Below are 24,683 nucleotides of genomic sequence, written 5' to 3' on the forward strand. Positions count from 1 at the left end.
ATTTTAGATTTATAAGTGATTAAATTAACGAGTATTTGTATACAATGTGGAGGCAAAACTGAAAACTGGTAAAAAAAAATTATCAGTGAGAATTAAATACATGCGATGTGGTGAAATGTTAGTTTCAGTGGTTTTCACTTTTAAATCTTTTAAACTTTAAAGTGTTTTTTTACTTGCGACACACTTCACCTTTCTCTTTCTCTGCTCCATCTCTTCAGTTTGCACTTGAACACCCCAATTACTGTCACACACACACACACACACACACACACACACACACACACACACACATACACACACACATGCTGAGCTGAACAAAGCTCACACTAGTATTTTTTTTCCTAATTGAACTTAGCTAATTCTTTATCCCTATAGGGAAGAATCTTGGAATTAATACATATTGTTTAACAGACACACACACGCACACACACACACACACACACACACACACACACACACACACACACACACACATCAGTGAGAATTAAATACATGCGATGTGGTGAAATGTTAGTTTCAGTGGTTTTCACTTTTAAATCTTTTAAACTTTAAAGTGTTTTTTTACTTGCGACACACTTCACCTTTCTCTTTCTCTGCTCCATCTCTTCAGTTTGCACTTGAACACCCCAATTACTGTCACACACACACACACACACACACACACACACACACACACACACACACACACACACACACATGCTGAGCTGAACAAAGCTCACACTAGTATTTTTTTTCCTAATTGAACTTAGCTAATTCTTTATCCCTATAGGGAAGAATCTTGGAATTAATACATATTGTTTAACAGACACACACACACACACACACACACACACACACACACACACACACACACACAGTCTTTTTGAAGCAATTAACTTAGGAGTTACATTTACAATCTCTGTGGTGGACGCCTTGTGAATTCACCATGAGTTCCTGTATAATGTTATTAGCTGGTTGGTGGAAACACTCAATTAAAAGAAAGTGGTACTCTACTTCATAAAATGTTTCAGCAAGATTTCAATTTTATACTTTCATATTATTTATTTTATATGCAGGTTTATATATGCATATAAATATGTACATATATATGTATATGTCGCTCTTTCACAGTAATTTTGATTTGACAGTGTGTGCGTGTGTGTATGTGTGTGTATGTGTGTGTGAGGGAGGAAAGGAGGGAGGGAGGGAGGGAGGGAGGGAGGGAGACAGACTGTAAGAGTGTGTAGGTCACCTGTTCCTGGCGGCAAAGTCTTTCAACATCACTACTGATGATTGCAGATTTAAATCAGTGGAGACTCACATGGCTGCAAACAGAAGAAACACACACACACACACACACACACACACACACACACACACACACACACACACACACACACCCACGTCCTCAGTGTTGCAGAGTTGCACTACGTTTGTTCACATGTGGAAGGTGTGTTACTGCTGAGAATGAACATTTAAATGCTCTTACACAGAACATTAAGCAGACAAATTGAAAGTCTTGTCTCTTCCTCTCCGATTAAGAACCAGCTGCCAATGAACCACTTATGATCAGTTGATGACTGTGGGTGAGGAAACAGGATTGTTTTCTTCATTAGTCCAGAGGGAGACTTGCTTCACAGTCTTTTTTTTTCTCTCCAGATTTGCAGCTGTAAACGTTATTATGACATTTATATTTCCAGTGAGCTATTAGAAAATATTACTCAGTCACCTGCAGATACAAATGTTGATGAATCATATGTTCAAACAGAGGTGTCACTAATGAGCCCAACAGTCGTTCTTAACAATGGCTGTTTACAAACGATCCATGAAGCCTCTGTAAATGATATACTAAGCATCTATAAATCATTTAGTATGAAAACCTTTTATAAATGATGATTCATAAGAAGCATCTTTATCCTTTTGGCTTTGAGCAATGTGATGTTGAAATAGTATTTGAGGGAGAGGTATGACAGGCCGTTCCTTCCTATAGTAATGAGACTGTACAACCAGCTCGGCTCCCAGTAAAACTACATGCACACCATTATGGTCTGAACTTAAACACTTCTAAACTGTGCAACATTCTGTTCTATATTCATTTGTCTGTGCAGTAAATGGTTCATGTGCAATCCACTCACGTATATGCTGACACATCAAATATTTCTTTACACTGTATATACCGGTTTTATAACATTGAACATTTTCCAGATTTTTTCAGTTGTGTATCATAACCAGATGCACAAACAAGTATCTCAGTGCTATATATGGATAAGGCAACAGGAAGTCGACCTTTTTGGATTTAGTGGTCATTTGGCCATTTCCCACATCTTACTTTGACGAACTTCCTCTAGTTTCCTTGTTTTGTTCTGTCTAGAGTCAGTCTCTCTCGTGCGGTCATCATGTGTTGATCCAGGCCAGGATGTTGTGAACTGTCCCTTTAACTGAGGGGCAGGGCCGCATCACTGACCGCGGCACCCAAACAGATCAGTGCGCCTGCGCTGCACAGTGGAGCGGCGGAGGAGTGGAGCGGCCGTCGATGCGCATCTAGGACACAGAGAGAGGTGAGATAAACTTCACCTCCTTAACAACACATGGCTTCGAATGGAGTAAAGAACATGTCGGGTCTAACGGCAGAGTCTCCATCCGCCTCTTTGTCCTTTAAACCGTGTGTCCCTCGTTTTAATGGCTCCGGGACGCGCTGATCCCGCTAATCACTCCCCTCCGCTTGTCAATCCGCGGGGCGCTAACCAGCAGCAGCTCCAGCCCGCTCACACATTCACGTATGAGGCCGGCTAGCAGCAACATGGACGCCGCGGCTAACGGTGGCTCCACTTGTTGGTCCGTGTCTGTGGTGATGGTGTGTAACCGGGCGGCGGCGGCGCTTTGTTAGCCGTGTATCCGACTGCTGTGGATCTATTTCGGGTGGGGGGAGTGTGGCTTCCCGGAGCGAACCCGTCCAGCGTGTGGAGCAGTGGCCTGCGGACGCCATTGGTCACCAGCGACTCTGTGGTCAAGCAGGTTTCACGTTCACAGAAGAAAAACACAGACCATATCGGTTAATCGATTAATCTGTACTCGTCAGCTCCTCTTATTCAGACCCTCAGCTGACAGGTGATGGTTTCAAACCATACAGCTGCTGATGTGCACTGGTCTCCACTTTGTTTTCCTTTTACAATCCAGCTCTAAAGGGAGTCTCCTAAATTTATATTTAATATGAGGGATTTGTTTTTAAATAACTGTTTTTAAAATGTATTGTCTTAATATGGTCTTCTCCATGTAAAGCACATTGAGCTGCATTCAAGGCTATGTGAATTGTCATATAAATGTTTGTTGTTGTTATTATTTTTATCAAAGACATTTTCACTGTTGCAGAAGCTCAAACAGTTCTTAAAAATGTGACAGTAACCTTCTGTCCTGTGGTCTTCAAGCTGCTTGTTGTTTGTTTGCTTTTTTAACTGCTTTCTATTGTTTGCTTTCAGTTTTTAAACTTGTAGAGCTCCTTGTTACTGGGCTGTTTGAATACAGTTTATTATTGTTACTTTTCGATCACTTGTGTTCATTAGTCAATTTTTTTAATCTTAAGAGCCAAACAAGCACTCAGGCTACTATTGTTTGATTCATATCCGCAGGTTGTACATTAAGGTGTGTTTGGTTTTCTGCAGAAAAAAATCGTCCCAAACAGACTCGCAGGAATCATGGGGAGCGGTAAGTCTGTGAACATTATCATTATTCTACCTGTGCCCACAAGCAAAGACACTTGCATGAACTTCATCGCTCAGATTCCTCAGAAATGGACCCTCCCACTTCCTTTCTTCCACTTTTCTCTTTTCGAATATGTGTGTGTTCTCAACATCTTCAAACATAAGTTAGTCGCTGATATGTGAAAATCGCCTTAAGCACATAGCCCTTTTTCCAGGAGTATATCTATTTGTTTACTTGTTTATTTTTACCTTGCATGTCTTGTGCTGATCACATCCCTGATCACACAGACTCCTTTGCTTGTTAATTCCCTCGCTCGCCAGACGTTCCCAGGGCAGTTTGTGCTGGAGAGTCTTATGTTCTTATTCTGGGAGTGTGGAACAGAGGAGCGCTCTGTCTCACTAACTTCATGGAGGATTTATATGCTGACATCAAAGAAACGTTTGTTTTTATGCTGAAATGTGGGCACTGGGCAGCGCTCAACTCTGCTCCACTGCCTTTGTTCTCCCAGTGTTGGCCTTTTTTCTGCATGTCTATCCTCTTCTCCTCCCATTGTCTCACTGTTCTCCTTTTCAGTTCTCTATCTTTGCTTAATCCCTCTTTTGTTTCCTCCTCCTTACTTATACACACTTGCCTCCACTGTTGCAACGTTATCTGAATTCATGCATTTTTGTCGGACATTTTAAAAACTTGCATCCTTTCCCTCCTTCTTTGCCCTCGTCTTCTGTCTCCCCTGCCTCTCCTCCGCTCTCGCCCTCCTCTCAGTGTTCCTGCCGGCGACCGCAGCCCACTCCGTGCTGCGGCGGCTGCGCAGGGCCAACTTCATGCTGGAGGAGATGAAGCAGGGGGACATCCAGAGGGAGTGCCGCGAGGAGATCTGCACCTATGAGGAGGCCCGGGAAGCTTTCGAGAACGATGAGAAGACGGTGAGCCGGGCGAGAGAAAGCATCACATCAAAGCCTTCAACTTTACCTCACCAGAAAATTACATACACACCGGAAAAAACACATTATTACACACCTGCTACACAAAACCCACCAAAGTGACCATTGTTAGTTAAGCATTTGGTTGTTTGAGTGACTCATCAGTTGTCATGTCTATACAGGGATATTAACTCCAGCAGATAGTCATGAGATTTCCAGGCCAGCCTGTGACTGGGCACACAAATATTTGCCAGCGTGTGTTGTCATTAGACAATAACAAGCGCCAACACACAACTATCCACCGGAAAGTACAAATGCCCGATTCTAATGATTATTTCTTATTTTAATACTTAATCTGAACAGTTGCTGGAAATCTTGAAAAACGAGACTCCCAGCCAGGGCTAAATTCCACAAATCATTATTACTACTGCTGCCGTGTAACTGACACCAACCGCCCTATGAAAGAAAATCCAAACTATCCCTTTAATGTGTCAGGTATTAAATTCTCGGCCAAGAGTGGTAGCTTGTGGAATGTGGGTGTTTTTCAGGATGTGATGATTATCAGCAGGAAGAACAGCCGAGTACATGCTGGAGGGGGGGGGGGGGGGGGTTTGTGAAACCATTGTGAGAGGCCAGCGAGCAAAGTCACGCAGATGGACGTGCACAATCATCTGGTCTCTGTTTGTATGGCTGTTGTTGTCTGCGGCCTTTCAGCTGCAGTTATCCCTACAAAATGTATTGTGTACCGTGACCTTGGGTTTTGGAAACAGTTGTGTGCATCCTGCATGAAAGTAGTTGAGTTTTGCCTTGAGAGAAATACATCTGAACTTGACTGTGTGTCTTTGTTCTGATTGGCTGCAGAGACGGTTTTGGGAGGAGTACGTGCGTGAGAGCAGTCCGTCCGGAGGGCTGGAGACGGTGGTGGGTGGAGTCCACTCTCTCTACCTGATTGTGCCGCTGATGCTTGTCGTGTTCGTTATCGCTGCCGTCGCCATCACCGTGTGGCGCTGCCACTCCCGCAAGCGCTCGCAGCGCAGCCCCAGCCTGGGACACTCGCATCACGACCACGTCCTGTCGGTGGTCTCGATGGACCATTGGGGGAGGGATTACCACCAGGGTGACCAGTCAGAACTCAGTATCCACAGCAGCCCAGCTTATCCGGGCTCAGAGATCACATCAGGCAGAGGAAGCGCCGGAGATCCGCCGCCATCGTATGAGGAGGCTGTTGGCCACACAGACGTCCAGATAGAGACGGAGCCGCCTCCACAGTACGAGGACATCGTCACCAACAGCGCTTCTAGTGTCAACGGCCGTGGGAAGTAGACCTGCCTTTCACTACCACCCCAACAAAAGCCCTAACCTACACTAAGACTTCTCTTATCCTCTAGCAATGCCACTGTTGTGGCATCACCAGCCTTCCCCATTCTACACAAACAGAAACACTAATGGTCAATGGATTAATGCAATCTCTGCCAGTGCTGCTGCAGTTTGCACTAACCTTTATTCAGTGAGGTGAAGTGATGGCAGGACGGATCGAGTGATACTGCAATACCAAAACCTGGACTGAAGATCCTGAGGTATCTATGCTGTCCCACTGTTGTAAATTAATTTAACTCTACAAACATAACAAATGTTGCATGTAGCGTGAAGGGGAAAACAGTGATAATTGCCATAATGAAGGAGCTGCTCTCAGTGTACTAAGGGATTGGGCCGATGCTTTATTGAAGATTAGTGCCAATTAACTGATTGTTTAATTTTGACCAATTTGTTGTGAAAACAAATACTTACTGCTTCCTCTTGCAGTTGTTTATATTGCAAAATTGTACTTTGCAAGATCCAGAACCAGTTTTTAATCTGCACCTCAATGTCAGTGAAACCCACACTAATTTAGATCATATATTATGTCTAACCTGTTCGAGATTCAATAATTATCTAGTCACCCTCATGAACAAAATGTCTTTACACCTCCTTATTTCTCCCACATGCAGCCATCTAAAGAAAAGGACTGTTAACTTACCGTCTAATACAGAACATCCTAGACGGTAAAAAGCAGGTTTTCACAAAATAATCACTTTTGTTTCATTTCGTGGTTATCCATAATATTATTTTGGGGATTTAGACTACATTCTAAATTTAATAATAATTTTGTGAATTACAGGTTCTGTTAATAATCGTGAAATGAGAAATTAGTGTTGTCCCATTAGGCTACACCTGCCGCTCTGGCAGACAGTTTGGATATCGTGATTCCATTGTCCTGTATCGTGATGTCAGGTTGTTGTTTTGGGGTCTTGGCTTCGGTTTCAGGGTCATTCCAACCCTAACTCAGTCCCAACTATTCAGCAAATTTGCCCAAGAACCGGAACAACTAAACTTAAGTTGCACGACTCGTGATCGCTACCCATTACTGTCTTTAATTTGATCCATTGAAATCATAAATATCACATAACGCAGGTTTAAACAATTAAGTTGCCAAACTAATGAATTGGCCCAACCTCCTTTTACACTTGGGAATGTTTTTGAGTTCAAGACAAGGCCATCGGTCGTCATCGGGGTCCTGGAATACATTTTGTGAATGTGTGTCATGTGTGCGTTTCTTTTTGTCATGCATGCAGCTGTACTCCTGAGCTTGGATCAGGCTCTGCACAGCTTGTTGTGCTCTGTTGTTCATGTTTGTGCTGCTGACAGTTGCTCAGAGGCTGCTTTAACTGTGAAATATGTCCCCCACCCGTTCCCCTCAAGCAGTTGTTACTGTGTTGGATATGGCTATGTTGTCTTTTGCTAAACGTAAAGTGAGGATTCTACAAGTAGATTTGCGGGTAAATGGTTAATGGAAGTTTTGAAGTGACTTGCACAGGAATTTGGGACAGGCCGCAATAGAGACAGGCTCTAGGGTTTTCAGTTATCAGTGGAGTGAGGATATTTAATGTCACTATGGACAGAGTCCATGTTTAGCATGTGTACTGTATCTGTATATGTATATTCTGTGTGTGCAAGGAAGTTACAGTGAGATTGTTGTACTTGACAGGAAAGCAGTGAGATCGAAACCAATGGAAGGATTAAACACTCGGCTGTGAGTAAAGGAGGCACTTTGTGTTCAAGCTCCAAATGAGCTACTGACTGAAACTGGGACAGCCAGGCGAGCTCAGCGTGACTCTCAGCAATAACCATGTCCCTGTAATCCTCTGGAAAACAAGAGCTCCTGATCTATATGCAATGCTGCTGCATAAAAACCAAATATATCTGGACTTCCACCTGATACTGACGACTGTCACATTTCCTGTCTGCACCTCACACACTTTAAGCACTGGTGGTTGTTATTTTACTTATTTTGTGAGTTGACCTTTGAACCTCAGCACTTGCTATGACGTTGCTATTTTAAGGTTGTGCTGGTAGAGGGTAGCCATTTTGGTCAGTTGTACTATTACTTACAGAGCACTGTTTTTTTTACAATGCCTTATCAAACAAACAAAATGTTATATAACATGAAGTGCGAGGGAACTTGTTATAAATCCTTTATCTGCAAAAGCTTGAATTAATTTGTAATAAAACATTTAAAAATATGACTTGTTTGAAATGCTTGTCTCAGGAGAGTGATCACATGTGTGAAAATGTATTTGTGAGTTTTAAACAGCTCCAGTCCTCTGGAGTGGACTCTCATAATGATCATGATTTGTCGAACTATTCTTTGATCTTGCTGAGCACAGCCTGAACCATTTTACGGTAGATCAAGGAAAATTGGCCAAATTTCACAGAATCAAAGTCTGTTTGCGGATGTATGCAGATATGAAAACTTTTATTTTACAAATATTGTATTTTGTTTTACAATAATAAATGTTGAAATGATGTACATTTAAGTTTATATTAAAACAATTTTTTATTGTATTAGAAAAGTATTCCTCCTCTGTATCAGCCTTTAAAAATCCATATTGGTCAGGCTCTAGTGACTCGATGTTGTGACACTGAACACAGCTACAGACATAAGTGAAAATAATTGTGTAACATGAGTGACAAGAAATTAAGACTGTGTCCATAATAAGTTTTTGCTTTAAGGAAGTTAACTCAGTAAAAGTTGAATATACTTTCCACCAGTAGCTTATAAAAAGATAAATGTAACTCAGTGGGAAAAGGATCTGAAATTTGATGTACTATTGCAGTATAAAACTTAGAAATTTTAGCTATAAATTATTTGAAAGGATATGTATTCTGTCTTCAGGGAACCACCAAACCTGTTTTCCCTCATACATCCTCTCTTTGGAACTCGATCCAGAAATCTAAGAACTGTTTCTGCTGTTTAAACAAAGCAGGAAGTGACTTAACCACGGAGGACCAGCCAGCCGCAGTGTGGGTGGGCAGTTTAATTCCTCATATTCAGCTTGATGGTCACAAATAACCCACCGTGGTTAGCAGAGGCCCTTGCACATCAAAAACAGACTCATTAACATTTGATATGAGTTTGTGGCACACATACAAAACACTGTGGCTCAGTTTGTCCTCGTTTTCCCTTTCAGTGCCTCGGTAAAGGAAAACAGAGTGTGGAGATAATGCTGCTTCAGGTAGAACAAGGCACAGAAAACACACAAGCGGCTTGTGTTTGACACAAACACGTCTTAAAAGCAGCTCAGTCGCTGAATTTCCCAACACAGGGTCTCATTAACACAATATTAAAATCCCCTGTGAACCAGAGTATTAATGAGGCTGACTTGACAAAAAGCAAAGAGAAATGTACCTTCAAGCTATTACAAATAAAGCTCCTATTTTTTTGGTAAACAGCGTTAACTGCTGCTGATAAAGTCAAACAGGTGACGCCTTTGTCAAATACAGCAAAAAGACGTTTTTCTGCATGTTTTGTCAATATTGAAACGTGTGAGCGCCGCGATCAGACCCAGTCCTTAGGGTTTCGTAGCACCTCCAGCATCTCAGCCTCCCGGGTCCCTTTGGCAGGCTCGTGCATGTACTCCCACCTGAGGAGGAGAGGGGAGTTTGTTACCAGGCGACGCAGACGGATCTGCACATCACACAGGCGCCAGGTAACCGCTGCCCTGGAGTAGTCTTACCTGGCGGTGAGGGGGAGCGACATGAGGATGCTCTCGATTCTGGAGCCGGGCGTGGCCAAGCCAAACTTCACCCCCCTGTCGTACACCAGGTTAAACTCCACATATCTACAACAGCAACACACACACACAAAACCAGCTGTAGACACGTTGCTTCATGTGATTCATGGAACATCAAATCTTAGGAGGCCTGGTTATCTTGGACGTTTTTTAATTATTTTTAATTTGCCTTTACACACATTAAAAATGTTCATGTGGTTGGTATCTTTTTGTAACCAATTTTAGAAGAGCAAACAATCAGAAATTATGTTCCACAGAAAATATACTGAATGGTCTAAGGTGAAAACAAATAGTGAAAATAAAAAAGCATTTATGTAAGGCCTGTTGCTGTGCTACTCTCGAAACTGTCACTGTGAGTTTTGTATTGGATTTTTTCTGATATTAGAAAACTTGTTTGTCTTGCAGTTTATGCCTCCCACCAGTAGGAGGTGCAGCAGGCTCTTAGCACCCTCTCTTCCACCATCCTTGAAGGTATTAACTCAGCTTTACTTTCCTGTTGGGTTAGGTTTAGTAGCTGATAGGTGCATTTATGTTTTGCTACATAGCTCTGATATATTAGTATAGCATCAACCTCTGTGTGGATATATTTATAAAAAAATTAGGAACTTACAAAATCTCCTTTTTAACACTTTCTCTAGCTGCAAGATATTTTCTTACTCACCTTCCTCGTCGTACCTGCTGCCAGTCCTTCTCCTCGTCAGTGAAGGCATCACTGAGGTGCTTGTGTACGATAGGCAGGTAGCAGGGCACCACAGTGCGAGCGCAGCTCTTCACAAAGTTGAACGCTTCCTCCTGACTCGGCGAGTCCAGGTCATCGAAGAAGATCCCTCCTATCCCCCGAGTCTCTCCTCTGTGGCGGATATAGAAGTATCTGTCACACCTAGAGGACAGAGGGGTTGGAACGTTAACTACTTTCACAGCTCAGAAGGAAAGGTTTTCTTAAATATGCTGATTCAACCAATCTCACATCTGTACATTCATTAGAGAGCTATAGTTAGCTTAGCATTAACTGCGTATTCGCATGATCCTCAGAAAGTTCGAATCTCCAGTTTATCAAGCTGTTGTTCAAAGTTCAGTCCAGTGTTCATGTGCTTTGAAGTTCGAATAGTGGAAAAAACATGGAAGCTGTTCACAGGGTTTGAGCTTTTAAGCCACCCACCTCTTTACAATATTTGCATAATGAAAGAGAAAAAAGACAAATAATGTGTGTGTGTGTGTGCGGATGCATAAATCATTTAAAACATGTACGTTGATAATAAAAACATCTGTATTGGCAAAAATGCATGGTGGTAGGTGCACTTTGCAAATGAAAAAATTAGAAGCTCATATCTGGAGCTGATTGTAAAATTGTGTCGGTTTATAAGTGATGACGTCAGGACCTCGTTTGTCAAAACTTTCACAGACTTTCGCGAGTTGTTCAAACTTGAGATGGCATTCACGAGAATTTCCCACGTTTTGAACTAATATTTCAAATTATTCCGAAACAACATGAACACACAATCCCAGTGGAAACCAGAGGAATCACCTGCCAGCTCCTCTAAAGCTCTGAAGCTGAGCCTGAACTAACTGGCTACTGGTGCAGCTTTACATTTTTTACAGACCAATGTGAAAGTGGTGTTGATCTTTCCATCTTCAGCAAGAAAGCAAAGCTGTGTATTGCTCACAATGTCACACTTTCCCGTTAAAATATATTTCAAATGAAGCGGACAACATTTACGTATTGCAAGCCACATGAGATAAACCACACCCATTCCCTTCATATCCTTAAAGCTCATTAAGTGGCTAACGTCACGGCTCAACGGTTTTTCTGCAACTGCAAGCTTCAGGCTACTCTTATCATCATCTGACAGTGAGACTACACCCACTGTATCCACACAGACAAATTCACCGAAACAGGAGTGCAGATGAGTACGTGCCGAAACACACACACACACACACACACAGGTGGAACTGATCTTGTGCCGAACCGTACCATTTCTTAAAGTCGGGGTAGTACTGCGAGTGGTGCTTGTTGCAGGCCTCCTTCAGGGTGTTGTGGAAGTGAAAGGCATCGTCTTTATTCACATAGACTGGAGTCAGGTCTGTGCCTCCACCGAACCACCACTGCTTGTTGCCTGAAGCACACACACAGACACACACACACACAGAGGAAGAAGATGAAAACGAGGTTAATCATTCTTGTCATCAATAGTGTCACTGACACCAGGACACAGCTGCTGGCGTCGAGGAGCGACGGCCACACACTCACCGTCTCCCTCCTCGATCTCGAAGTATCTGTAGTTGAAGTGCACGGTGGGGATGTGGGGGTTCTTGGGGTGGATGACGGAGCTCACACCCATGGCACAGAACGGCAGCTTCCCTGAGAGAACACAAGGTTCAGACATGTTTGAGTCAGAACTCTGTTAGTGTGTGCAACGATCAATGGATATCTGAGTGTGCTGCACCAAAACAACGAGGTAGATGATTAACCAGGATGAAGGGACTCACCATCTTTCCCCTTCAGGACTTTGCCTCTGCTCCTCATCTGCTTGGCGGCCTCCTCAGTCAGGTTCCCAAACACCACTGACACGTTGACCCCCGCTTTCTCAAATAGCTTGCCATCCTGCATCACACAGCTGATTCCTCCACCACCTGACACACACACACACACACACACACACACACACACACACACACACACACACACACACACACACACACACACACACACACACACACACACACACACAGGTTCAAGATGGATACAAAAGAAGACATGAGATTGTTGTGGACTGTCAGTTTCTACCAGTCCTTGTTATGATCAGGAAAATAAATGATAAGCTGTGATCAACTCCCCCTCCTCACCTTCCTTCCGCTCCCACCGGTCCACCTTGAACGTCCCACCGTCCACCTCCTGCAGGGCTTTGCAGAACTCGGCCTGAGTCTCCATGATCAACATCTCCATCCTCGTCCGCATCTCCTCCTTCCTCCCCTGCAGCACGTTGATGTCGCTCACCGGCGCAGACATGAAGCCCCGGCATCTCTCCAGGATGTCCCCCTCCTGCTCCTCCTCGGCGGCCGGAGCCACTCTGGTCGCCATCTGGGCGCGCTGGAAGTGGCTGGCGTTGGCTACGAGTCCCGCTACAGCCGCTGCTGCTGTCACCGCCGCGGCTGCACCGAGCGCCAGGGCTCCCCTCCCGGTTCGCCCGGCTGCGGCTCTGCCTGCGCTCCCATGGGACATGAACCTTACCCCGGTACCTCTGGACAGCCATCTCGATCCCGGAAGCAGGGGACACGGCCGCAGAGCCTCTCTAGCAGCGGGTAGTGCCTTTGAATGTGAACTCAAACATCGTCTGGCTGTTGTCTGCGCCGCTTTCTGTCCCGTGTACAAGACGATGGAGGCCATTTGTAGGAGAAACTCACGCGGCTTCCCAGTGAATCGGCTTCGGGTAGGCGCGGCTCACTTCTCCAGAGACTCGGACATGAACTCCGGCTCGTGCGTGCTCCCTGTCAGGCTTCAAGTCCGGGGGCGTGTCGTACCTTGGAAGTGACAGAGGCAACACGGGAGTTGTAGTGTTCCGCCATTCATTCGCTCTGCGAACTTTAAGACCCAGAATGCAACGCGGCTGAAATCAAATGTTGCCTTCAAGTGCTTCCTCTATGCTCCGTCAATCGCGCTCACCACTGTGAATGAATCCTGTCCGAGCGTGACGTAGTTTTTATCTCAGTTAAATATACTCAATTAATTTCATTACAGTATTCTGATACAACCGTAACTATAACTGGTAACTATAACATATCAGTAACTGTAACTATAGTCATAGCGATACTGTTAACTATAACTATGACTGTAACTATAACTAACTAAAACGATAACTATACTCAGAGGCAGAGCATAGTTTCACCAAATTGATATAGATAATCTTTGCATCATGGTAAATCACATCATCACTCAATGTTGACTTTTAAGTGGAGAGAAATTGATTCTTTATCCATTTTGAATTATTCAATAATTTCTCCTCATCTGTACAATACAGAATAAACTTCTACGTAAATAAGAAAGACATATTTGAATAAATTCATAATTAAAAACCCAACTGACACTCATTCAATCAATTTTTAATCCAAACCTATTGATTAAGTTAGTGTGACCCTTGTGATAAATAATACATCTTTAATTTCCCATGATGCTGTAACAGGCCATTCCTATTTAAAGTAATAGCTATAGAGTTGGAGCTATGTCAGTCCCACATATTGTTGTTTGTCTGAGTTCCTTTAGGTAACATCTTGGTTTTAAAGTGTTTATATGGAGATGTTATTATCTGGTCTTTGAAACGAGGTATTCGTGACCGCGCATGCGCAGCTCGTAAAGCGTGTTGTCGGTCTCCATGACGACGGCTCCATTAAAAGCTGTGAGGGCCGCGGAGGAGCAGCAGCGGATTATGAGCTCAGGTGTTGTCCCGCTCTGTCACGCTCCGTGTGGACCACACAGATGGAGAACTAGTCCCCACACCAACCCGGCTGGAGGTCCTCTCTCTCCGGCTTCAGGTAGACAGGAGCGCCGCTACGCAGGGACCAGCTGCTGGTGAGTTCAAGCCCCTGAGGGCGACCCCAGTTTATTACTGATACTTATTTCCAGCAGTCAAAACTGTGATTATTATGAGTTATACTTGAAGAAACTGTGTCTGCAGCTCAGCCTGTTTGTCTGTCTCTGTCCGGGTTATTTTTATGAACCTGAGAGCTGTAAAAATAAACCGGATTACAGAGTCTGTGTGTCACATGTTGTCTGGTAGCCTGTGAGTGTGGGTCTGAGTTACGACACCAACACAATTACTAGAGCTAGAGTAAATACAAGCCACATGATAACAGATGGGAGATCATGTCTGTGTAGCCAAGGCAATAACAGTAGTGTAGTACTAATTCTGCAGTACTGCTTTCTGTCCTGTAGGTGGAGACGAATCCCACATGTATATAACTATATAAATAACCTATAAGATAAAATAAGATAATATATATACATATATATTGTGATGTGGTGGGATTGGTATAGATTAAGCACAACTATAGCTGGATTGAATTTGTGTGCTACTGATGAAACTATACTCTAACAGTCCTCTAATGAAAACGCATTTAAATTCGGGATTCTTGTTTGAATATTAAAAAAATACAATACTGCACACCCTTATAAATAACAGTCCCCCTAATATGTCAGATTTCTTTCCATCAAGATCAATTCATATTTATATGTGAAATCGAAGCAAAATATAAAACTAAATCCTGGATCCGCCTCACGAATATTCAGAACGTGATCCTTTATTTTCTGGCTGGTCGAGCTAGCTCTTGACTGGTAGTTTTTACTTGCAGCTCCAGCAGATGGTGTGGCAACAACCAGTCCTTCAGATGTGTCTGTGATCTAGTCCCATTATGAGTGAGGTGGTTTGTAAGTCCCAGGAGGAGTATGAGGACGACTTTGAGAAGGATCTGGACTGGCTGATCAGTGAGGGGCAGGTAAGAAAGACCTTTTTATTTATTACCCTGTGTCTTTGTTGCATCGCTTCTACTTTCTGCAGTCTGAGATCTGAGCAGGTCCCTGACCCTGCTCTGTGAAAGTATGACAGGAGGCAGCATTGAGTTACCCGAGCTGGCACATCCCACTCTTTGCATGTGAAACCTGCTCTGTAGACATACAGTGACATACTTTCTCTGTGCCGCTGCTGGATGCAATATTGATGAACACACTTACAAGTGTCTGTTATCACACCAGCGCACCTATTTACCTGCTGAGTATTGATGCCGCTCATTCATTTACAGTCAAACCTAATGAATGCATGCCTTTGTCCCTTCCACCACACAGGGTCCTGACATTGATGCTCCTGACATTGAGGACAAAATTGGCAAAGAGCTCGAGGAGGATGAGAAACGGCAACGAAGGAAACGGAAGGAGAAGAAAGGCAACAAAACCGAGGAGGGGAAAATGGATGAAGATAGGTGGCCCTCACCTATGGAGCCATTGGAGTACGACTCCGACAGAGACAGCCCCAATAAGTCATCATCTGTAGTCCCACCCCCTCCAGGGACGGATGAGCAGACGGACGAGGAGAAGAAGTACATCCTGGAGAAGATCCAGCAGGCAAACCGAGAGCTGCAAGACCAAGAAGCTCCAGATATTACGAGGCGCAGGCGATTACATTTCAAAGAGACGCTGGTGGACATGGTGGTGCCTCCGCTGCAGTTTGAGAAAAATGGCAAAAGTGGTGAGGTGGAAGGAGGGAAGGAGAACAAGGATAAGAAGGATTCAGAGGCAGTGACTGTGTCAGGGAAGTTGTCTGAGCTCAAACTTTCCCCCCGGGAGGAGAATGTAAGGTCTGGAGGACCTGGCAGGGCTGTGGAGAGCAGTGATGGAGGGCAGGGGATGAGGGAGGGCAGAGTCCTTGTAGAGAAAGATGGGAAGTTTGACCTGGTCAGCTTGAAAGAGATGGAGAGTCAAGGACTACTCCCTCCCATCACAAGCAAATACAGGGACTATTCACGTACTTCCCCTCGCCTCCAGGAGCAGACTGTGAGCTCCAGGAAGACCCACAGCTCTGCCTCCTCCTCTCCTCGGTCTCGTTCTGGCTCTTCCCCCTTCAAGAATGGCTTCGATCCCCTCCGGGCCCCGAGGCCTCCAGTGCAGCCCAGGAGCAGGCCCAGCTCAGCCAACCACAGAGGCAGTCAGAGGAGAGGCATCAAGCGGAGGGTGCAGTCGGCCACTGCGATCCCCTGCCAGGCCACATACACCCTGTCCCCCCAGCAGAAAGAGCTGCTGCACAGGATCCAGGAGAGGAAGGAGATGCTGGCCAGAGAGGTAAGAGAGAAGTCCCACAGCTGAGCAAGTAGAGGTTCACACAAAGTTTTAATTATTTACTTAAAGGTTCAGTGTGTAAGATTTAGGTGAGAGGGATCTATTGGCAGAAATGTAATATCAAATAACCCTAGTAATGTTTTCACTAGTGTGTTTCATCTAAATGTACGAACTGTTGTTTTCTTTACCCTAGAAAGGGCCCTTTATATTTAAATACCTCTACTGAGGCCTGCATGTTACAGTAGTGCAAACTGGACAAACTAGTTTTTAGGGCCACTGAAAGCTGAGGTCAGGGGTATTCAGCTGCACTATGCAACTTCACCACTAGATGTCACTAAATTCTAAAAATTGAACCTTTAAATCAGTGTTTGAATCCTGTTTCCCACGTCAGGCAGAGCAGAGGAAACATGAGGAAGAGGAGCTGAAGAGGCAGGAGAACGAGCTGGCGTTCAAAGCCTGGTTACTGAGGAAAAGAGAGCAGCTCCAGGAGGAGAGACGGATCCTCCGAGCTCAGGAGATGGAGAAGACAAATTCTAAGGTATGACCACAAGGGGGCACAGTAACCCACTGCACCAAAATACCAAGTAGATACTGGGAAGAGCTTTATGTGGGCTGAAGATAAAAGCTCTGTTTGTCTGGTCATTTTAACAGTTTTGTTTTGATAAGGTATTAGTAATCATATAAATTAATTTATTAGCCACCATCCTTTCAGTTTACCGACCCTAGTGTATTTCTATCTGTTAACTATTTAAAATATGCTAGGTCTTTATTTCTTTAACGCATAGGAGCAAAGCTTTTCTTAAGCATATCAACATGAATATATATATAAATATGAGATATTGATACTTAATTTATTAAGGAGGCTAGATACCCCATTATATTTAATTTTAGAGGATGTGAATAATTGTCAACCTCTTGTCCCAGAGCAGACAGAAAAATATTAGACACATTACTTTCAAGTTCCCTATCACATTTGTCACCAGTTTGAAGCTTAATAATGTAAGACAGAATACATTCGATTCAATGAAGATTGCATGAAAACTTGTTTTATGTGAAGTACAATAACACTGACAATATTTTTTTAATTATAACCAGAGGAAGAGAGGTGGATTTCTGTGCTGAGTAATCATAAAGAGAAACCTACAAAAACCCAAACCTCATTCACAGAAAATAACGAGATCCATTCAAAAACATCGCACAAAGATATCCCACGTCGTCACTGCCTTTGTTTTGGACTTCTTCACTCAGAAGGACTCCTCACAGGGCGACTCGGAGGAGGCGTTCAGGCTGTGGCTGCAGAGGAAGCAGGAGCAGCAGCAGAAGGAGAAGCAGCTGGTGGAGCTGAAGAAGCTGGAGGAGGACGATGGTTACCTCCTTCACAGCAGAGAGGAGTGTGAGCGTGCCTTTAAACTGTGAGTTCACCTTCATCCTTTTCTCCATTTTAAACGATAATAAACAGTTTTTCAAAGTAAGCCAATATTGAAGTCTTACTGTCAAAGTTGCAGTCTGGATACTTTCCACCTGGTCCAGACTCACTTGTTGCTGACTTGCTGGTAAAACTGCCTTTTATCCTTGAGCAAGCAAGTGGCCAATGGGGGGAAATAACAGTCCACAGAGCACTGATGGAAAAATCACAACTATCATCAGACTCAGTACCACAAAGAGGGATTTTCTGAATTATCGGTAGGGGTCAACAACATTTACTCACAGACATTTATTACTGAGCGGAGATGCTGGGGCACAGCAGGGCCCAGCAATTTGCACACACTCATAAATATCAGTCCCCTAAAGATTTATAAAGATCTGTAAATTATAATGTTGAAAAACACCCTATTTCATAAGGTAATGGATCCACACCAAATTAATATGGGTTCATCCCTGACTCATACCGCACCCTTCCACCAAGTTATGTGGCAACCCGTCCAAACAAACCAACCAACAAACTGACAGGGGTGGACAATAACCTCCCTGGCAGAGGTAACCAGTAAGCAGAGAGAGAGCTCCGGGAATGATATATATATATATTCTTTTAATGATTTATTGACAAAACTCAATAGTTCACTTCATTTCAAACATTAAAGTGTATGATCTGTCCTCTTTGCCATCAGGTGGGTGAGACGGAAGCGGGCGGAGAAGCGGGTGGAGCAGCAGGCAGCCCGGGAGCACTCTCGCAGGTTGGTGCTGGAGGGGCGGCGGGCACGGCGCATGCGGGACCTGCAGTGCACCGTCAGCGAATCCAAGTCCTTCAGATTCACAGAGCAGCTGGTTAACCACTTCTGACCCAAACGCCCCTGAACAAGTTGGATTCACACATCCTCACATACAAGTGGACTCAACTCTGTTCTTACAGTAATTCACCACAGACTGAACACCACCAGACCTGGTGTGGATCACGAGACATTATTGTGGGTTCAGTTGATGCTTGGGTTTTGTTTGAGTGTTTTTCTGTTTTGCGTTAAAGCACATTTCTTCAAATAAGTTTACGGCAGTGACCTCGACTCAGTGTGTGTATAAATCCTCCAGGTGAGATCAGATGAGGGTTTACTTCCTCTATTTACAGACAGATGCACTTTACTTTATCTACACTGCAGTTCTGTGCATTAAATACAAGGACAGAACCAGTTGTTAGGCTCCTGTAGGCTTCTTATTAGTATTTGGTTTACACACAGTGACTATTACAGGATACTTTAATGTAAGAGGTTATTTTGACGCACGGTAACGGAATGAAATCTTTATCTGTGTGAAGAAAGTAGTAAATTTGCCTGAAGTTCAAGGTCATAAAACAGAAATCTTTAGTTAATACAAGATGAAATGACGATACATTTTACGTGGAAAACATGACATATGAATGAATAAAAAAAATATACACTTAAATAAAGATGGGGATATTATTTTTTAATTTATAGACATGGACACGTACATTTTTTGTGTACCTCAGCATTTCAAAATAAAAATATCAGTGAAACAAAAGTCAGCGACAACATTAAACAACAGGATTAAGTTTCTGGTAAACAGTTTAAATGTATTAAAAAAAAAAAGCTACTATTCATAAGTTTCTCTCCACTGGATTTACAGTGCACGACTCGGCCTCTCATCTGTATCATCAGAACAGATATAAGGACATAAATGACCGTACAGGTATGTATTCCTTGAAACAGGAACGATTGACGTCTTTTATGAAAAAAGTTCCTCATATTTAAAGTAGACAGAAGCTGTCTCTTATTCAAAACACATAAATTAAAGTTCAACATAAACACGGACACACAGATCACGTCCTCAGTGAGTGAACATGTAAACCTGTATCCTCTCTGTGTGCCCAGGAAGGAAAAAGGACAAAGTAGAACAGACAACATCTTCAGTTTCTGACTCGACACACAGAAGACAGAGTGCATGACCATTAAATATTCAGCATATTAAAAAATATCTCTTTGTTTGTTTCTTTTGAATGAGTGCTATTTGAGACTTATAAAAAAACAGTGCGCTGCCTACTTTCGAAAATAATAATTATTACTGGCACAAAAAATAAAATAAAATAATAGAGTGTAATAGTACCATTAGTACAAAAATCGAATATTATTTTTGGACAACTGATGAATCAAATTAATTACTTGAATAACTGTACATAGTGTTTTTTAATAAAAACCCACTGAATTCATTGTCCAGAATAAGAATAAGAACAACCCAGAACAAAACAAACAGTCGAGTGCCACTTTTCCCTGTGGCTTCTTCACAGTGAGACTTCCAGGTGCGAGCAGTCTTCAAAAGAAACAGTCAACATCACAAACTCTACACGTACGAAAACAATGAACCAAATGAATCGGACTTTCTCTTAACTCGAGGCTGTGAAGAAAAAAACAAAATCCCAAATGTAATCTCAAGTACTAGTGTGCGTAGAGAACATGAACAAAAAACCACGTCTGACAACACAAATAAGACAACACAACAACATTATTGATCTTGCACTTCAAACAGTACAAAAATAGAAATGATCTGATCCAAAAGCCATTCAATAAATAGTTAAAATATATAGAATGATTTGATTGTGGGAGGTGGGGGCAGCTCCTCCGTTTCTACAGTTCATCTTTAGGGTTGATGTTGAGGCCCTGACCCTCCACAGACTGTGTGTCCAGTGCCTGGATCACCTCATCTGCCTGGAGTCTTTCCTGGAGGAGAAGAAGAAGAAATGAGATGGAGGATCATCAGAACAACAGAGGAATATGATCAAGATAAAAATACTGAAATTAAGACCTTACTTATCAAAGAAAATTAAGCTTAAATTTTAGCATGTGTGAAATTCAAATTAGACAATTCCATTTGGATTAAGTGTTCACACTTGACATCAGAATTTCATTTGGGCACAGAGAGAATCTATGGCCTCTTATTTAAATTGGAAGGAAATGTAATGAGTTTATCATTTAAAAAGAAAAGGCTGAGATTATTTAAATACTTGTATCTATTATTTCTTTTTCTTATTTATTCTTTATTGTAACCAGGAAGCTCCCATTGAGATACAGCATCTCTTCTGTAGGGCAGCAAATTAAATCGGGCAGGGACAAAAAAAACACAAACACAGAACAACGTTTAAAACAGAGCAGACACAGAAATGTTTGGGAATCAATGGCAAAGATGAATTATGGACAATAAAAAACACAAGGTAACAAAAACTACATTAGTCCATGATAACTGATTTAAAAGATTCTTTAAATATTGTTACACATGGCGAGAAAGGTTAACACTGCCTGGTCTAGATGATTTAGATAGTGAATAACTGTTGCCCTGGATGTTTGAGGTAATTAAGTAAGAAAAAGCTGATTGGTTTAGAGAAATTCCCCAAAGAAATCAAGAAAGTAATTGAGATAATAACAAATGTTTAATGCAAAATAAATTCTATATGTTTTATTTGACCCGTGATGGGAATTGAAATGTGGTTGATTGTTACTCAGAGACAACATGGCTGCCAAAGAACAACAAGTCCTTACCAGTTCTCTGAAGAGTGGATCCAGAGTGAACCACAGGGCCACAGCACACCTCTGCCCACTGGTGATGGCCTTCACACCGTGGGGGTTCTCCCCCCCTGATGAGAAACCCACCATCCTGCCACACATGGGCTTCACTGAGGCCTGGGGAGGATGGAAGAGAGGGAGCAGGGTTCAAACTGTTGTAATCTGTCGTTAGCACACAGGAACTCAATTATTAGCTCTGCCCAGGAGGTCATGTTTCCACCATGTTTGCTGGGAGATAACACAAAAATAACGTTACATGGATTACAATGAAACTTGGTGGAAGGATGTAACATGGGTCAGTGAAGATACCAGAAAACTTCGGTGCACATTCGAATCAGGGGGCGGATCCAGGATTTCTTTGACATTGCGACAGTTTAATTTAACTTTTTCATGGTTTTTCCATGTTCATTTGGTTTCACTGATATTGTTTCAACTGGTTTGTCCTGCATCTGTGGCGAGTCAAATTGTTAGTGATTAAAGTAAAACATTGTGTCTGTTGTAAATGATATCAAAATCTCTGTATAACAGAACAAGTGATATATGGACATACATTCATCAAGGCTGCTCTCGCTGGGTATCAAACCCCTGACTAACAGGGAACATTTCATTTTGCCGTAAAGATCATTACTCACTGTGACAGTTTTGGCATCCATCTCTGTGAATATGAACTCCCCTCCTTCAAAATTTCCATTTAGATATAACAGTGCACTGTAAACAAAAGAAAAGTAAAGGTCAGATCAGACCCAACAGTGAGTGGGGGGATTAAATAGCCGTATATAACTGAGTGACACAGCAGCACGGAAGCAGACTCATTTCTGTCCTGTGCATTGACCTCAGCAGCCGGACACTGTACCTGTAGTCTCTGTAGGTGTAGGCCGGTGGTTCCTTCCAGCATTCATTGGCCTCAGGGTCCAGCAGACAGTTGTCAGCATGGATGGGATGGCTCAGGTCGTTTCTGTGGTCTTGTTGGCCTGAGAGCAGAAACACACAAAGGGCACAAAAAAAGCATGAACACAAAAAGCATCTTCACAGGAAATGACATAATGAATGAACACAGGAAATATTATTTTACATTAAATGTTTTCCTTCCTGGATATTAAATCTACCACTACCCTCTTGTACATGATAGAGAGAAAGTTTATTCAATCTACTCTGATGGTGTCTAGAGTATCTCTCTAATTATTCAATTTAATATATTTGAGCTCAGTCTACAGTTTAGCTCTATAACCCATGACAGGATTATCAGTATAAGTCATGATATCAAGTGACAGTACGTGTGTGTGTGTGTGTGTATGTGTGTGTGTGTGTGTGTGTGTGAGACCTGTGATGGCTGTGCGGCACACGAGGTGTGTGTAGGAGAAGTGCAGCGTGGAGTTGAGCAGGAAGTAGGACTCGGTGATGCGTCTCGCTCGCTCGCTGATGTTGTAGAAGAGTCGAGCGCTCTTCATGGGCACTCTGCCCTCGTAGCCGTACTGCAGGGACGAGGAAACAACACCAGACTGTAAGATGCACTCAAACTATGAACCAGGGAGATAACACGTGCACAGTGGAGACATTTTACTGAATACTGTCTAAGATTAAGCTCCACAGGTGGTAAAGAAAATCCGCTCAGTGGAATTTCGACTTCTAAGGTTTAGATCCAAACCTTTTCCTCAACTTATGATCAACCAGAGGCCCAAAATGTGCTTAGATAATATATAATTTATATTTTAAAATGTATTAACATGGATCGTGTTGAATATGGTATCAACTAGAATTCTTAGATACAAAATATGCGTCTTCACATATATTGCCATTACTGCCAATTGATATTTTCACACTTTTTCTAGGTTAATTTGCTGCAATTTGATTGAATTTAAGAGGATTATTGAATGTAGGTATGTTCTCTACTGGGTGACATGAGATAAACAAAGTTTGCTTTCAGTAGTTATGTACCTGCAGGGTTTTGAGAACAGTAGCTCCTTCGAATTTCTCGTTGGGAGTGTGTGGAGACATCTTCCCTCTGTAGCCGTCTCCTGCCATGGTGACAGCCTGAGAGACGACAAAACAGAGACACGGACAGATTCAAACACTGAGCGTCTCTGTACGGACAGGCTCAAGCAGTTATTCATTGGAAGCCAAGTGTAATTTTCCTAAATGAATGGGTAATAACAAAACTGCAGAGTAAGATTGATTGTTGTTCCTGACAGTTGCAGTGATTTAAAGCTCTCATTTCATTAATATTGTGTAATGGCCTCACATGTGCCAGGTGTGTGAGCTCAGCACACTCCTCCTCAGATATGACATGATCCAGCAGCACCCGCTGGGTCCCATTCAAGGCCGCAGAGTTCTGCACCAGCTGCACGCTGTCGTACACCAAGGGGCCACCTACACAGATCACAGAGCAGCAACGTGTTACCTCAATCACACTGGCCACAGAGGATTCACATAAAAGCTCATGAGCACTTAAATTCCCATTGGTCTCTGGATGCAGGGGAGATCTACCTTCTTTGAGTGGCTGCTGAACAACAAAAGAGAGGTTCCTCTTGTCCGAGAGGGGAACGTACTCCATCCAGCCGTCTGTACCAGAGGGAATCCTGAGAGGGCACACAACAGAAAATACATGTGACTAACTCTAAAGGAAACATCTGGCTCTTCAGCAACCCCCATGCTCCACTATATGTCCCTCCGCCTCTACAACTTTGTCTACAGTTTGGGTGCTTGTGCTTTTTTTTTTAACTGACAACAGCTGCCAGCTGTGGCTGAAAGCAACTCTGTGGGAGCAGTGAGGGTGAACCCAGACCAATGAAAACCAGAAAACCAAAACAAAGAGCTTAAGGACGCCGTAAATCTCGTGGACGGAAGACATCAGAGTTTGGATATAGTTCTCTATAAATTTATTGATGATAGCTTCTATACAGTTCAAACTGTTTCAAATGCAGCTGTTGCTACAGAGGAAACTTCTATTTACAGTTTTACAGTTGCAGTGAGTTTTTCTCTTTACCTGTTTGAGTCGTCTCTTCCACCCGGGCTGCTCCAGTAATTCTACAAAAAAGACAAAGGGAAAAGTTAAATTTTCAGTTTTCAAAGTAAATCATTACAACAAGAATAGCTCCAGGGTAACGATTCGCCTAATTTGTCAGATTGTTTGGGACAGAATCAATTTTCTACA

General features: G+C 42.9%; 4 protein-coding genes across 9 annotated transcripts in view; 2 read left to right on the forward strand and 2 right to left on the reverse strand.

Moving 5' to 3' along the window:
- The first annotated feature begins 2,476 nt into the window (after positions 1 to 2,476).
- On the forward strand, positions 2,477 to 6,488 carry prrg1 (proline rich Gla (G-carboxyglutamic acid) 1). Of its 5 annotated transcripts, none has more exons than XM_053430371.1 (4): positions 2,477 to 2,537; positions 3,606 to 3,681; positions 4,441 to 4,601; positions 5,460 to 6,488. In XM_053430371.1, the coding sequence occupies exons 2-4, from the start codon at positions 3,672 to 3,674 to the stop codon at positions 5,919 to 5,921; spliced, it is 633 nt and encodes a 210-aa protein (XP_053286346.1). In that variant the 5' UTR covers positions 2,477 to 2,537; positions 3,606 to 3,671; the 3' UTR covers positions 5,922 to 6,488. The 5 variants fall into 5 exon arrangements, with proteins under 5 accessions (XP_053286346.1, XP_053286345.1, XP_053286348.1 ...); XM_053430370.1 differs by having other exon boundaries at positions 2,494 to 2,537; positions 3,639 to 3,681; XM_053430373.1 differs by lacking the exon at positions 2,477 to 2,537 and adding an exon at positions 2,548 to 3,087.
- Positions 6,489 to 8,362: 1,874 nt separating this feature from the next.
- Positions 8,363 to 13,239, reverse strand: cpox (coproporphyrinogen oxidase). Its single transcript, XM_053430369.1, has 7 exons — positions 12,554 to 13,239; positions 12,197 to 12,340; positions 11,958 to 12,068; positions 11,682 to 11,823; positions 10,371 to 10,589; positions 9,653 to 9,757; positions 8,363 to 9,559 (listed from the first exon to the last, which is right to left on the reverse strand). Exons 1-7 carry the CDS (start codon positions 13,092 to 13,094, stop codon positions 9,475 to 9,477), a joined length of 1,347 nt encoding a protein of 448 aa, XP_053286344.1. The 5' UTR covers positions 13,095 to 13,239; the 3' UTR covers positions 8,363 to 9,474.
- Positions 13,240 to 14,961: 1,722 nt separating this feature from the next.
- On the forward strand, positions 14,962 to 19,372 carry ccdc181 (coiled-coil domain containing 181). Its single transcript, XM_053431487.1, has 5 exons — positions 14,962 to 15,196; positions 15,543 to 16,532; positions 16,921 to 17,067; positions 17,778 to 17,941; positions 18,638 to 19,372. Exons 1-5 carry the CDS (start codon positions 15,113 to 15,115, stop codon positions 18,807 to 18,809), a joined length of 1,557 nt encoding a protein of 518 aa, XP_053287462.1. The 5' UTR covers positions 14,962 to 15,112; the 3' UTR covers positions 18,810 to 19,372.
- A 31-nt stretch (positions 19,373 to 19,403) lies between these two features.
- Positions 19,404 to 24,683, reverse strand: part of p3h2 (prolyl 3-hydroxylase 2) — a 57,145-nt gene continuing 51,865 nt past the window's right edge. For both annotated transcript variants that reach the window (XM_053431484.1, XM_053431483.1), the window contains exons 7-15: positions 24,516 to 24,556; positions 24,017 to 24,108; positions 23,772 to 23,899; positions 23,468 to 23,563; positions 22,854 to 23,004; positions 22,386 to 22,503; positions 22,165 to 22,240; positions 21,509 to 21,649; positions 19,404 to 20,692 (exon numbers count right to left, since the gene is read on the reverse strand). In XM_053431484.1, the coding sequence (XP_053287459.1) occupies positions 20,600 to 20,692; positions 21,509 to 21,649; positions 22,165 to 22,240; positions 22,386 to 22,503; positions 22,854 to 23,004; positions 23,468 to 23,563; positions 23,772 to 23,899; positions 24,017 to 24,108; positions 24,516 to 24,556 (936 nt within the window). In that variant the 3' untranslated portion in view covers positions 19,404 to 20,599. The remainder of the gene's footprint in view (positions 20,693 to 21,508; positions 21,650 to 22,164; positions 22,241 to 22,385; positions 22,504 to 22,853; positions 23,005 to 23,467; positions 23,564 to 23,771; positions 23,900 to 24,016; positions 24,109 to 24,515; positions 24,557 to 24,683) is intronic.

The sequence above is a fragment of the Pleuronectes platessa genome, chromosome 9, assembly GCF_947347685.1.
Source record: "Pleuronectes platessa chromosome 9, fPlePla1.1, whole genome shotgun sequence".
Lineage (NCBI taxonomy): Eukaryota > Metazoa > Chordata > Actinopteri > Pleuronectiformes > Pleuronectidae > Pleuronectes > Pleuronectes platessa.